The sequence below is a fragment of the Chaetodon auriga genome, chromosome 2, assembly GCF_051107435.1.
Source record: "Chaetodon auriga isolate fChaAug3 chromosome 2, fChaAug3.hap1, whole genome shotgun sequence".
Lineage (NCBI taxonomy): Eukaryota > Metazoa > Chordata > Actinopteri > Chaetodontiformes > Chaetodontidae > Chaetodon > Chaetodon auriga.
The window spans coordinates 12,237,883-12,250,767 of NC_135075.1; the positions used below are offsets into that span (position 1 = coordinate 12,237,883).

At 43.0% G+C, this 12,885-nt stretch overlaps 1 protein-coding gene across 2 annotated transcripts in view; it reads left to right on the forward strand.

The window, feature by feature from the left end:
* The window catches only part of LOC143338678 (histone deacetylase 7-like), a 33,321-nt gene that overhangs the window by 13,609 nt on the left and 6,827 nt on the right, over positions 1-12,885 (forward strand). For both annotated transcript variants that reach the window (XM_076759264.1, XM_076759258.1), the window contains exons 10-20: positions 1,754-2,004; positions 2,274-2,519; positions 2,963-3,161; positions 3,310-3,443; positions 3,589-3,709; positions 3,804-3,853; positions 5,084-5,191; positions 5,423-5,478; positions 6,645-6,732; positions 7,373-7,492; positions 11,304-11,401. In XM_076759264.1, the coding sequence (XP_076615379.1) occupies positions 1,754-2,004; positions 2,274-2,519; positions 2,963-3,161; positions 3,310-3,443; positions 3,589-3,709; positions 3,804-3,853; positions 5,084-5,191; positions 5,423-5,478; positions 6,645-6,732; positions 7,373-7,492; positions 11,304-11,401 (1,471 nt within the window). The remainder of the gene's footprint in view (positions 1-1,753; positions 2,005-2,273; positions 2,520-2,962; positions 3,162-3,309; positions 3,444-3,588; positions 3,710-3,803; positions 3,854-5,083; positions 5,192-5,422; positions 5,479-6,644; positions 6,733-7,372; positions 7,493-11,303; positions 11,402-12,885) is intronic.

A 12,885-nucleotide genomic window follows, 5' to 3' on the forward strand; every position in this document is an offset into this window, starting at 1 on the left:
GATAGCTGAATGGCTCCCTACCTTGTCATCAGCCAAGAAAATGACGTCCAAACCACTGACAGAATGCCATGCCAGCTTATCCATCTGCAGTGTTATTTCCAAAGGAAGCCTACCATAAAAGATGACTTCTTGGAATTCATGCATGGGATCTCAGATAACCATTATGCTGAAGAAACCTCACTGCTAGAAGAAGGAAGGGAAGCCTGGTGCATCTCTCTTTTAGGGGCATGCGGTTAACAAAAACCTGGAAACATCCAAGTTGTTTGCGATTCAAGTGCTTGGTTTAAAGCCGAGTCACTGAAAGATGTCCTGCTTTCAGGGCCCTGTCTCAACAACAATCTTTTAGTTGTCCTCATCAGATTGAGAAATGCTGCTTTTGAGAGATCTTGTCTCTCAAGGTGTTGACTGAGACACACCTCTGCCCGCAGAGAAACTCGTAGTGGCAGAGATGGCAGGACTACATGGGGCTCAGCTGTGCCTAGTGTACCTTACAGGTCAATTTTGTCCAGTAGCCCCTCTGGCAAAGTCACCAACCCTAGATTTGTACTGGGAAACAGTACAAATAGGGAACAGTCCTAGGTGCTATCCATGCTACTGGTTTATGGATCGAGGGTGCAAAGAGACCATTTGCCAGCCTATATCTATAAATGTATGACATGTACAAAACTACATGGTAGAGATGTCTCACTACCCTGAGAGAGGAACAGGAGCAAAAGACTGGCAATATTGCTTACCTGTATGTCCACAAGAGCTGTCCACATGGAGCTCATCGAGTTGTGTAAATGCACTGCTCAGACTTTTCTCCATTAGGGAAAAGGCAAAACAGCCATGGTCAGACCATGGCAACAAGCCACTGATGCTTTCAAGGACTTGAAGCTAGCACCTGAACACATCTCCACTTTGGAGAACGACCTGTGTTGTTGATGTGTTGTTGCTAAACATAAGTAAAGCTCATCTTAGATGCGTTGCGTGCTTTGTAACCCTGTTTTTTCGTGTGGGCTATATAAACGGGGAAAAATATATTTCTTCATCACCAAGGTTGGAATTTAAATAAAAAAAAACAAAGGAATAAAGGCGGATTTAATAACATCATCTGACTAAAAACATTCTACTCGTTTTTCTTGAAAGACAGCCTGTGTTATGGTTAATATGCTAAATATAATCTGATTATGGGCCTATGCATTGAACAGCTTAAGAAGCACAAATCTGTCAACACCTTGATATGACGGAATTGTGCTTTGAAGTTATTATGGCTGTGCATGTGTAATGTAACCTGTTGATCGTTTGTGGTCGTGAACAGCCAGGTGTCATTAATACAAACTAAAATGTCTGCTGTGAAAAAGGCTTGTGCAGTCTAAACCAGGCACTGTACCAGCGTTGATGTCCTCTGTCTTGTACTACATTTCTTTTGCCTGAAGATTAGAAATAGCACAAGGGTGCCCTCTACTCGACACTTGATGGTGATGCAGTTTTGCTAACAAAAGAGAAATATGCTGTAAATGCGAGCATATGCATACTCTCTGAGATCTACAGTAAAGCTAAAAATGCATATGGTATATTTCACCCTACACTACTCTCTGTTTCTGAGTCAGATATGAATAATAAATGCCACATTTCTCTTTCCAATTCCATTTTACTTCCCTTTCTTTTCATCTTCTGCCAGGTTTTGCCATATTTATCTCCATCCTCTATCCTCTCCTTCTGTCTGCCCACATCCTTATTAACCTGTTCTTCTCTCTCTCCTCCTCCACAGTTCATAGTTTGAGCTCTGTTCCTCTGCAGCAGCAGCCTCACCTGTCCAGAAGGGAAGGTGTAGTTACCATGCCCTCTCACAGACCCCTGGAGCGAACACGTTCAGAGCCTCCACCCTACAGCCACTCACCCCTTACTCTGCATGCCAGCCACACACACGCACACAGTCACTCACACACCCAGCACCACCTGACCCAGCAATACCACAGGAGCGGACTGGAGAGGTTCAAGCACAACACACACCTGAGCAAGGTGAGAGGAGGCAGGCGCAGACACATGCATGTCAAACACTATTAAACAAACTGGTCAGCTCTCAGTGATAGGTCTTCATGAGATGGATGATTATGTGTAGTCTTTGTGTGGACGTGTGCATCGACATCCATTATTAAAGAAATACAAAGCTTGACTTTGACTTGATATAGAAATCATTTGTTGGTAACAGTTGTATACAAGAGCATGTTAAAGACAGCATTAGCAACTTGAAGACTTGTAAACCCTGTAAAACTTATACCTCATCTCAGCTGACAAGCAAGTCCATTGAGAAGCCTCGTCTGACACAGATCCCATCGGAGGACATGGACCTGGAGGAGATTGGCTCAGGATCTGGTTCAGGGCCAGGGTCCGTGTGCGGCTCAGAACCGGGCTCAGTGTGTGAGGATGGCTACCGCAGGAGACAGAGCACTGCCAGCTCAGACTCAGTTTATGACACTGAGTCCACCACCTCCTCACGGGAGAGCTTGATCGAGCCCTCACATTCTCTCAGTCAGGTACTAAGTTCCACAACAATTATGTGTCATAATTAGATTTCAGTTTTTAATCAGATACATTATTGATCAAGTGACGGATGACAAATGACAAATTAAATACTTAAAAATTTGCATCCCTTCTGCTTCTGTACATGAATTCCCTTGTTTGAACCACGTTTCTGACATCAGAGGGCGCTGTAGCTTTATTTATACAAGATGAAAGGAGAGCGTTACAGTATTATGGCAGCATGCTTGGCAATGTTGAATTTTCTTCATCAGTTTCTTGTTCTAGACAAGCAGTATTAAATCGACCAAATAATGAGTAGTTGCAATGTACTGCAGAGAGGCATTCGATTTATGAGTATGTGGAAGTTCAGTCCAGTTCGTCTTTGCTGTATGCTGCTGCTAATAAATGCTCCTTCATTCCCTGTTCTCCTCTTCACCCACTGCCCTGGGAAACACAGAGGCAGGTGATCCTCAAACCAGGTCTCCAGCTGGACCACCCAGGTGTGCCCGCCCTAATTTGGCCTCACCAGCCTCTGGTTCGGACCCAGTCCTCCCCAGCCTCCACCTCCCTGCCTCCTCCTCCACATGCACCCACCACCATACCTTCCCTGTCACTTTCCAGCCCTGCTGCAGACGTCCAGCTACGCTTCACCACAGGTGAGGGGCACTTTTTTGATCAGGAAAATGTGAAAAGAAGCCATGAATCCCGTTACCTTGTGATGTATTGGATCATGAAATACTAAAGATGGAAAAAAAAGGTTAAGAGATGATTTGTGTTTGTATTTGTGTGTTTGTGTGTATCTAGGTCTGGTTTATGACGCTCAGATGCAGAAGCACCAATGTACCTGTGGGGACAACAGCCGCCACCCTGAGCATGCTGGGAGGGTCCAGAGTATCTGGTCCAGACTGCATGAAAGAGGTCTCAGGAGCCAGTGTGAGGTATAGTGCATGCACAAACACACACACACACACACACACACACACACACACACACACACACTAAACTTGCAGATGCACACCCTTAGAGTCAGTGTTATGCAGTATATATATATATATACATGTGTGTGCGTGTTTGTGTGTGTAGCCTATCCGCAGCAGGAAGGCCACTCTAGAAGAGCTGCAGTCAGTCCATTCAGAAAAACATGTGCTTCTGTTCGGCACCAACCCACTCCACCGCCTCAAGCTGGACAACCGCAAGCTGGCTGGTAATATCAATAGTAATGATGGAAAAGCACTAATATTACTGTGTAATAATAAGATTAATAATAATAGGTGAATGCCATAAATGATCTCTTGCAGGAATCTTGTCTCAACGGATTTTTGTGATGTTACCATGTGGAGGAGTTGGGGTGAGTGAGCACATGCACGCACACACACACACACACACACACACACACACACATATCACAGGCCCCTTTAAAACACAGTCTTGTGGGAATCTTTCCACTCATCTAATTGCATTACTGAACAGCAAACATTACATGGCTGATTATGCCTCATTACACAATTAAGTTAATAATACGACAAATTGCTAATGCTATTTTTTTTGGCTGAGATACCTTTGAAACCCAATCAGAAATCAAAGGCTGTACAAAGGTGAGACGTGGAAGAGAGAGGGAGAAAGAGGGTACACATAGCAACTGCTGCTTGGAGGGGTGCGTGCCAGTGAAAGTGGGTTTTATTTAGAGGGAATGGATGTTGGCAAACAGGGATTGAGAATGCAGGAGAAGAAATACAAGATGAAATGTGAAGGTAGGAGAGCAGAATATATTAAATTTAACAATGGAATAAGAAAGAGGGAACAAAGAGGCGAAGTACAGATAATAATGCCCATGAGAAACTGTTGTGAAGCACAATGAGAGGACAGAAGAGGAAAGGAGAGGAGGTAGGAAAAGAAGGGGGCAGGGTGTCAGTTGATAAGACGACTGATCTGCCTGGATTTCCGGGCCTCTGGCCGCTCTGGTGAAGAGGGGTGATTGGAACAAGATGGCAAAGTCTGTGATAAAAGAAATTCCTCTGATTTCATTGTTCCACCGCGGCACACCACCAATGTGAGTTTTGAAACATGGAGTAAAATTGAAATACAAAACAGGGTTTATAGAGAGAACAGATGCAACAAAGAGAAAGTGGGGGTGAATGAAAGTCTCTAATTCTAGTTCAAAGTCTGGCAATTATATTTTAATGCATAAGAAGAATGCATGATACTGTAAGAATAGAATAGAATAGATTCATGTCTTCTATTATTCAAAATAAAGGAAGTGCAGTCTAAAATAAAACTGACCGACAGCAGCTCGACTGATGAAATGTGGTTGACCCGCTGACTGAGGATTTGCATTGGGACTGACAGGCACAATTCTACAAACTGGTTTGACTGGATTTCAGTAAATCTTGCAGTCAAATTGAATCACTCGAGACCAAGTGCAGTTTTTAGTCTGATAGTTATTTGTTGTTGTTTTTTTTAAACATGCAGCAACTTTCTAACTGTTCAAACAGAAGTCATTTTTAATTGAATGTCCAATTAGCATCTGTGGCTGACTTTTGAGCTGACTTTACACTTCTCGTCACTGTTTCACTGACAGGTAGATATTGATACAATCTGGAATGAGCTTCACACATCAGCAGCTTCCCGTATCGCTGCAGGATGTGTCACAGAGCTGGCACTGAAGGTGGCACAAGGAGAGCTGAAGGTATGTCTTCTTTATCGAATACCTTATTACCGTGGGTTTTCTCCAGGATTTCAGAGCTGTGGCAGAGCAGGTTGTAGTTGTAGTTGCAGTATAGCTTTGGTAACCTCTAGATAGCTGTTGTCTGCAGTGTTAAACCTACAGTATGTACGATGGCATAACCAGGTACAAGCTTGAAGATGGTTGGCCTGCTGAATGCAGAAAGGTGTTAATGTTTTTGATCTCCTGTCACAGAATGGCTTCGCAGTGGTTAGGCCTCCTGGACACCATGCAAACCACTCCTCCCCTCTGTAAGTACAGCAGCATACACACACAAACACACATACACACACACGCACACACATACATACCAGGAGCCAGGAGGTCTCTGCAAAGTGTTTGAAAGGATTTATTACAGCTACACTTCTGAGAGAGAGAGAGAGAGAGAGAGAGTGCGAAAGAGCCTATATCTCTCTGTCTTGGTGTGTGTGTGTGTGTGTGTCTGATTTTGTGTGATGTGTGCTACCTGCCTGCTGCCCGAGGCAAACTACCTCCGCTCAATTTCTTTTAAACTTTCAAGACGCAAAGCAAAGCACCTCAAAAAAGAACTATGTGTGTGCACGTGCGTGTGTGTGTGTGTGTGTGTGTGTGTGTGTGTGTGTGTGTGTGCATTGTGTGTGTGTGTGTGCATGTGTGTGCGTATTTGTATGCATGGATTTGTGTCAGCCTTTGATATGAGGCATTAGCCAAGTAACCACATTCAGCTGGGACTGTGTGTGTGTGCTCAGCAGTGCTTGTCACTGGTTATTTATGGGATGATAATGACTTCTCTTGATGAACAGTTTGGACAGCACATATGATATACCGTCCACACACAAACACATACACACACACACACAAAAGCACACACATTTTACGACCCATGCTGACACTGCCGCTTCCAAGATTCCTCCATTGTTTTTCATACATCAACACTTTTTTGTGCATACCTTTACTGTAGACAGTGAGTGCTGAGGGAGCTGCTGCTCCGCGTTGTGAGTTCATTTCTCTGAAATCGTCTCACTCGTCCTGCCAGCAATTCATACTGTTATCATTAGGAATGTGAAGTGCATTCTATGATAAGCTCGGTTTTCTGTTTGTCACAATATTTGTGGGTTGTGCATTTCTCAGGAGTGCAGCAGTTTAGAGTCTGCATAGTGTTCTAATGTGAGAAGCCATTTTTGTTTGTCAGCAGTGGAAGATGAAGTACACAACAACTTGAAATGAAACATCCCAAAATCTCAAACAATTTCTCAAATATTTGCTGTAAAAGTTTGCATGGTAAGAGTTTCCCTCTTTGACTTGCAGTCCTGTGATTGCCACAACCAACAACCACGTCTTAGAGGTTCCTAAGGTTCATATGGTGATTGTATCAATTTGCTGAAGATGTCCTGATAAACACATGTGGCTGCCTTTCTCCCCTTCTGTTTGTCCACAGGGGCTTCTGTTTCTTCAACTCTGTGGCCATCGCTGCCAAGCAGCTCCAACACAAACTCAACGTCAGCAAGATCCTCATCGTAGACTGGGTGAGGACCCACCGCACCCACCCACTAGCATCACTGCTACCCACATGGACGGCAATACACAGACGAGAACACTCATGCACAGGCACACGAATGTATTGTGGGCACAAACAATGTCCCAGAAGCAGAGCAGCCCTCTACAGTAGCACTCCTATCTATCATTTAGCTCATTTAAGCACTGTTATCTCTGGTCTCCATGTGCGATCTGAACTGTCACGTATGCTGAGAGTAGACACAGAGTCACACACAGTCTTATGAACACACACCCACACACACATGTGCAGATATTGATCTGCAGCCAGGTGGTCATCCCTGCTCACCATGTGTGTGTGTCTGTTTTTACACACACCGTGCACTCTGACATATTACTGCATCAAACACTAATTACTACCTGCATCATCAAAAAGCTTTTAAGATTAAAACGCTTTTGCCATTGACAGCGAGAAGCTTTGCAGGTTTTACAGAGCCAGGTCTGTGCATTGCATTGTGGGTGACGTGTTTTACATGTGTGTCGCTAACGAGGGAAAAGAGAATGAAGTTGCTCATTTTTCTGATTTGTGGTCATTTAGATCAAGGTTTTAATTACGTGTGAAATGCTTTGGTCCTTGGCAGCTTCCTAACCTGTCATCCAATCATTGTCCAGGACATTCACCATGGCAACGGCACCCAGGAAGCTTTCTATAATGACCCAAGTGTGCTGTACATCTCTCTACATCGCTACGATGATGGCAACTTTTTTCCTGGTAGTGGAGATCCCGTTGAGGTGGGTCGACTTCCACCGCAGTGCTGTGTTTGTCTGCTTTTGTTTGTGGTGTCATGGTGATGTCTGGGTGTTTGTGTGTCTCTGCGTGTGCGTTGACTCTTGTGAGCACAAAAGCTTAATAACAACACGAGAGAAGGTGATCTGAGCAGAGTCTGGATATATAATTCAGCCAGTTTTATTATACTCAGAGTTCTACCACCCATGTGAAGATAGATATGTTGGCTTCAAAATATTTGGTAATTATGTGATTCCCGTGGGACATTAGGGGGCTCAAGAGTCTTGTGTTAAGCATATACTTGTCAAAACAGGAAAAATTATTGTAACAATAAATCCAGGAATAATCTGCATGATTTAAAGCCCAAATTACAACTGCAATGTGGTCACGATGACTGATGGCAGGGTCTGCACTGCACAGAAAAATGAAACAGGTTAGTGTGGATGTTCGGGCTGCGGCTGCCCATTATTCCTTTGATTAACTGAGCAATTGGATGAGAAATACTTTGGCTGTATTAATGAGGAACAAAAGAGAAAATAAGACAGGTCTCTTCAAATGAGCAACTAATTGGCTTCCTTTTTAGAAAAATAAACATGGTTATTGCTCAAATTGCATGCAGTAATATTATCTGTCAAAACTGAAGCCATTTAATTCATTTAAATGCCAAATTGCATTCTGGTTTACAGAAAACATTTCCTCAAATGCCAAAACAAATAAGTACAAAGAATAATGCCTAAATGTAATAATGTAATGTATATTATTTGCTGTGTTGGAGGGTTGCCCTTCACCAGCTGACACTGCTCAGTGCAGTCAAACTAAACATAAACATTTAGGCTTTAGCTACTTACACCACCTGGTATTTTGTTTTCTGGAGTATTTTATGCATCACTGTGAAGGGAGGAGGTGTGTGCGGGGTGTCTGTTCTTTGTGTGTGTGTGTGTGTGTGTGTGTGTGTGTGTGTGTGTGTGTGTGTGTCAAACTCTGACACAGACAGCAAAGGACAGAGGCAACACACCCATAAATGACACTAAAATACAGTAGAGACTCTCAGCATAGTGTTTCTTATTACATGACTGCTTTGATACAAACATTCACCTGCCAGTGCAGCAGATAGCCTTTCAAGATTTGCTCACCAAATGTAAAATCTACCTCGCTGGGGACGTCATAGCTAGTCACCGTATTACTGTATGTTGTGAACTATTACATGTAGCCATGATTTACATGCATTTTCTACTAGCCTTCATCTCAACTGACAATTATACTGATTTACGTTGATGCTAACGTTAACTTGCGTTCAGTCCTCTTGGTGGACTTGATAGAAAGACTGGATGCTTTCTGCTGAGATGCTGAAGCATGGACATCCTGCTGTTGTGCTAGACTAGTTTGGTTTTAAATAGTCTTTCTGTGCAGAGTTTTCATTTTGTTTCAGCTTGAAATGATCCCAAACTTTGGACGCTTTCAGTAGTTTTCTCTGGACTGTCTCTTTTCTTCACACCTCGCTATTTTCTCTCTCTTTTTCTGTGTTGTAGTCCGTCAATCAATGCCTATTTCACGTCACGTGTCCACAGCGGAAGTGCGTTGTGCAACAGTAATCTGCGTGACTTATTAATGGAGTTACTTGAGTTTCTGGAGGAATCATTTCAGCTCTTTTGGATCTTGCAGTGCACAAGGATTTTAGGATGAAAATACCTCGCCTACGACTGGGCCTCAGACCAGTCTGAGCTGTCATTAGATCAAACATATTTTAGTTTTACCACTGGAATCTAAGCAATGTGATCCTGTAATTTGAGCTGGTTACAATATAAATCTGAAAACGCAGTGCTTGTCTTCGAGTTTAATCTGAAAGTTTTTCTGTCTTGACGTAAATATCTTAAAATGCAATTTAGAATATCATATTAGCTTTTATCCCCTGTCTTTCTTGCATTGTCTTTGTCTGCATGATAACTTCATGACGTATTCAACTGGACATTTCCAGATTTCATGTTTTGGCAAATTATTTGCCAATCAGTTTTCAATCAAATGAGCTTCGTCATTGTCTCCCCTCTGCAAATGTGTTTATCCAATGAACTCACCCTTCATAAGCCCAGCACTTGATTTTGTGTATCCTCTGTTGGTTTATTTCCCTAGTTCTAGTTTATTTAACAAACTTCAGGGCTTAGGATGTCAGAACTTCACAACAGGATGTGTACAGTCGAATTGCATGCCTATGTTTGAATACAGGAAATTGAGATGCCTATGAATTCTGCCTGCGGTCGTACCAGAAACCAAGTGTGATGACTATCCCTAGTCAGATGAATTGACCCCAACCCACGGTGGCATTCACCACCCATTCAATCCCCCACATCCCCTCCTCTTGCTCTACCATCCTCCCCCACAATAATGAGGATAAAATAGTCAATGTTTTCCCATAAAATCCCTCGATGAGGGACGGTACATAAAACGCTCGGCTGGCTTGGATGTGGCTTTGTCTTAAGTGGCCCCTCAACCTCTGTTGAGCTGTGTGGTAAACCTCTGGAGTCTTGCTGTCCCCCGTGTAGGTATATAACACACCATGGGGTCGGGGTGTGATGTCATAGCCATAACAGAGAGTGCTGAGTACCACACAGAAACCAGCGAAGGCCTAATCCAGTCCAGCAACTCTTGAAACATGAAAGAGAGAAATAGGACAGTGAGGAGCGCAAGAGACTTGGAGCAATAGCAGGAATTGTGTGTGTGTGTGTGTGTGTGTGTGTGTGTGCGTTTGTGTGTGTCCATGTGCACGTGCGTGTGCATGCGGGTACATTACTAGTTGGCAGAGGACAGGAGGCCTCATGTGTTTTTCGTTTGCCCTGTGAACATCCCGTCCACTGAGAGAAGAATGGAGACAGACGCTCTGCAATGCTCATCAGCATTCTTTCAAACATCCTCTCACACCCATACACACACACACACACACACACACACACACAAAGGAAATTACCACGCCTTGTTGCCAAGAGTATGTCAATCAGCCTCCTCATTCTGCCCTCAAACTGACACATTGACTGATGGTGAAGGGCTTAGAGAACAGCTAAATGGCTGCTAGCAGAACTACAAAGAGAGAGGCAGGAATCCTTAAACCTTCTTTCCAAGACCCAGGCCTCAGTTCACTCTGCCCCAAATATGTGAGGTCAAATTGAGAGAACCTCCATCAACTCTGCATGGCATTTTGGGAATACACGCCAATCTCAATACAGCTCGAAAATCCACAAAAACCATTTACAGCATGTGGCATGAGTACTATGCCATGTAAGTTTAATTTGACATGTCATATATACAGAAATCTACCACACGTCCACGTTCAGAATACATACATACATAATCAATATATAAATAGAACATTTTACAGCATACAGAATGGGATTTTAATACATTGTTTTTATATATCAGGCAGCAGTTGTCAAACGTGAAATGTTTCCCAGTATAGCTGTAGCCTAAAGTTGGGGAATCATAAACGGGTGTAGCTCTGTTGTGGCTCAGAGTGATTTATAAGGCCATTTGACAAATTGTATCAAAATCAAAATGGAGGGACAGGGGTGTTGAATTAATAGCCATCCGTCTTTCATTTAGGAATCATAATCACTCCCTGGTGCTGCCTTAAAGAGATTCAGTCACTTTTCCTCGATTGCTGTAATGCAAGGTTTTGCAACAGCTGTGCTGCTTTTGCGAGTACTTGACACAAATCTGTCATCGTCACGCAGTTTCTCAACTTTTACCGCGACTCATTAACTGTCTTGACATTCACAGAGACTCTTTATCTCTCTTAGTCTGACTCACTTTTTCTCTCCCTCCGTCCAGGTGGGTGCAGGTGCGGGCAAGGGCTTCAATGTGAACGTAGGATGGACGGGGGGGTTGGACCCTCCCATGGGTGATGCCGAGTACCTGGCTGCGTTCAGGTAAAATCATATTTCCTTCTTCCTTTCTTCTTCTATGATCAACAGGTTTACACAACATTTGCTGCAAATGAGATATTGCATACATTTACAAAAGCATAACGTAGTTTTCACATTGGTGAGTATGGGTCCTTCCTTCCTACTTTTTAGGCTGCCACAAGTTTCAGTTTGTGTCACTGCAGTATAAAAATCAACATGCGTAGACTTAAAACCTGAGATAAGTAATCCACCCTTGAGAACATTGCATTGGTATTTTATTAGTCAGAGTCACATTACAGTTGCGTGTCGTGTTGCTTGTCAGATCTCCAGGTTGATGCGTTGTATTTTCACCAGTGTGAATGACAAGCATGTGTGAGAGGAGGACAGTAACAATAAGCAGTCTTTTTTCTCCTCCTGCTTGAAGCCCACTCTTAAATTGTGGAGGTCAGAACTTGCCGTCTGCACTGGAATGTAACACCTGTAAGACACATAGCACCTTTGACTGTATTATCATGCAGTTATATTGTACTGTTGGATCTTGTCCTTGCAATGGATTACGTGCAGTATGTCAAGTACGTTTCATCTGATTTCCTCTGAAAACTGGATGACAGTAATCAGTGTCTACACAATTCGTATTAAATGGACATTGATATAGTAAACCCATTAATTGTGGAGCTGAAAGCACCTTTTCTCTCACCACCCTTTCCATTTAATTCAAGCAGTTTTCCTGAATGAATATAAGTATGGTTCTGGTCTACACTGTAATGAACTCAAAGTGTTTCTGTCAGCAACACTGGCTCACCACCAGATGATTAAACAGTATGTGAGCTCTACACGGTTCTGCATGCAGCAGACACAGTGGGTGGGCCCCTCGTCAAAGGAAAGATGCTAATGAGCTAACCCATACTGGTAAAATCCATAGAGCCAATAGGCAGGCTCGGAAACACTAAGTCCAGTGTTTACTGGACCTCTTGATGCTAATTAAGAAACAACTGGTCTTTTCCTGAGCAGGCGTCTGGTTTTGGTATTTTTCATCCAGTTTGGGAAATGGCAAGTGTTTTCATGTGTAAAACTTCCTCTGTTAACCACACTGTAGTACTGTACTGTATTGTGTGTTACCCATAGAGTCTTAACCCTGTATCAAAACTCTGTGGAGTGTCCTGGTGGTCCAGTGGTTTGAGGCACATACCATTTTAGCTCTGATGTCCTGGGTTCATATCCAGCCTTTGTCATATGTCATCATAGAGAACAACCCCAAATCTACTGCCACTGTCAACTATCTAATTAAGGCAAAAGAAAATCCACAATAATAGTAAAAGTGTCATTTAGATTTACAAAACTGCAGGAAGATAGTGAATATTTTTAGGAAGCAAAATGCAGGAAACAGCACGGGAGAGATTTCTGTAGAAACACACGGCACACAAACGTTGGAATAATTTTTCAGTGCACTATGCCACCATTCTGTGGATTAACTGGTGCGAATAAATACATAACACGCTATACAGACA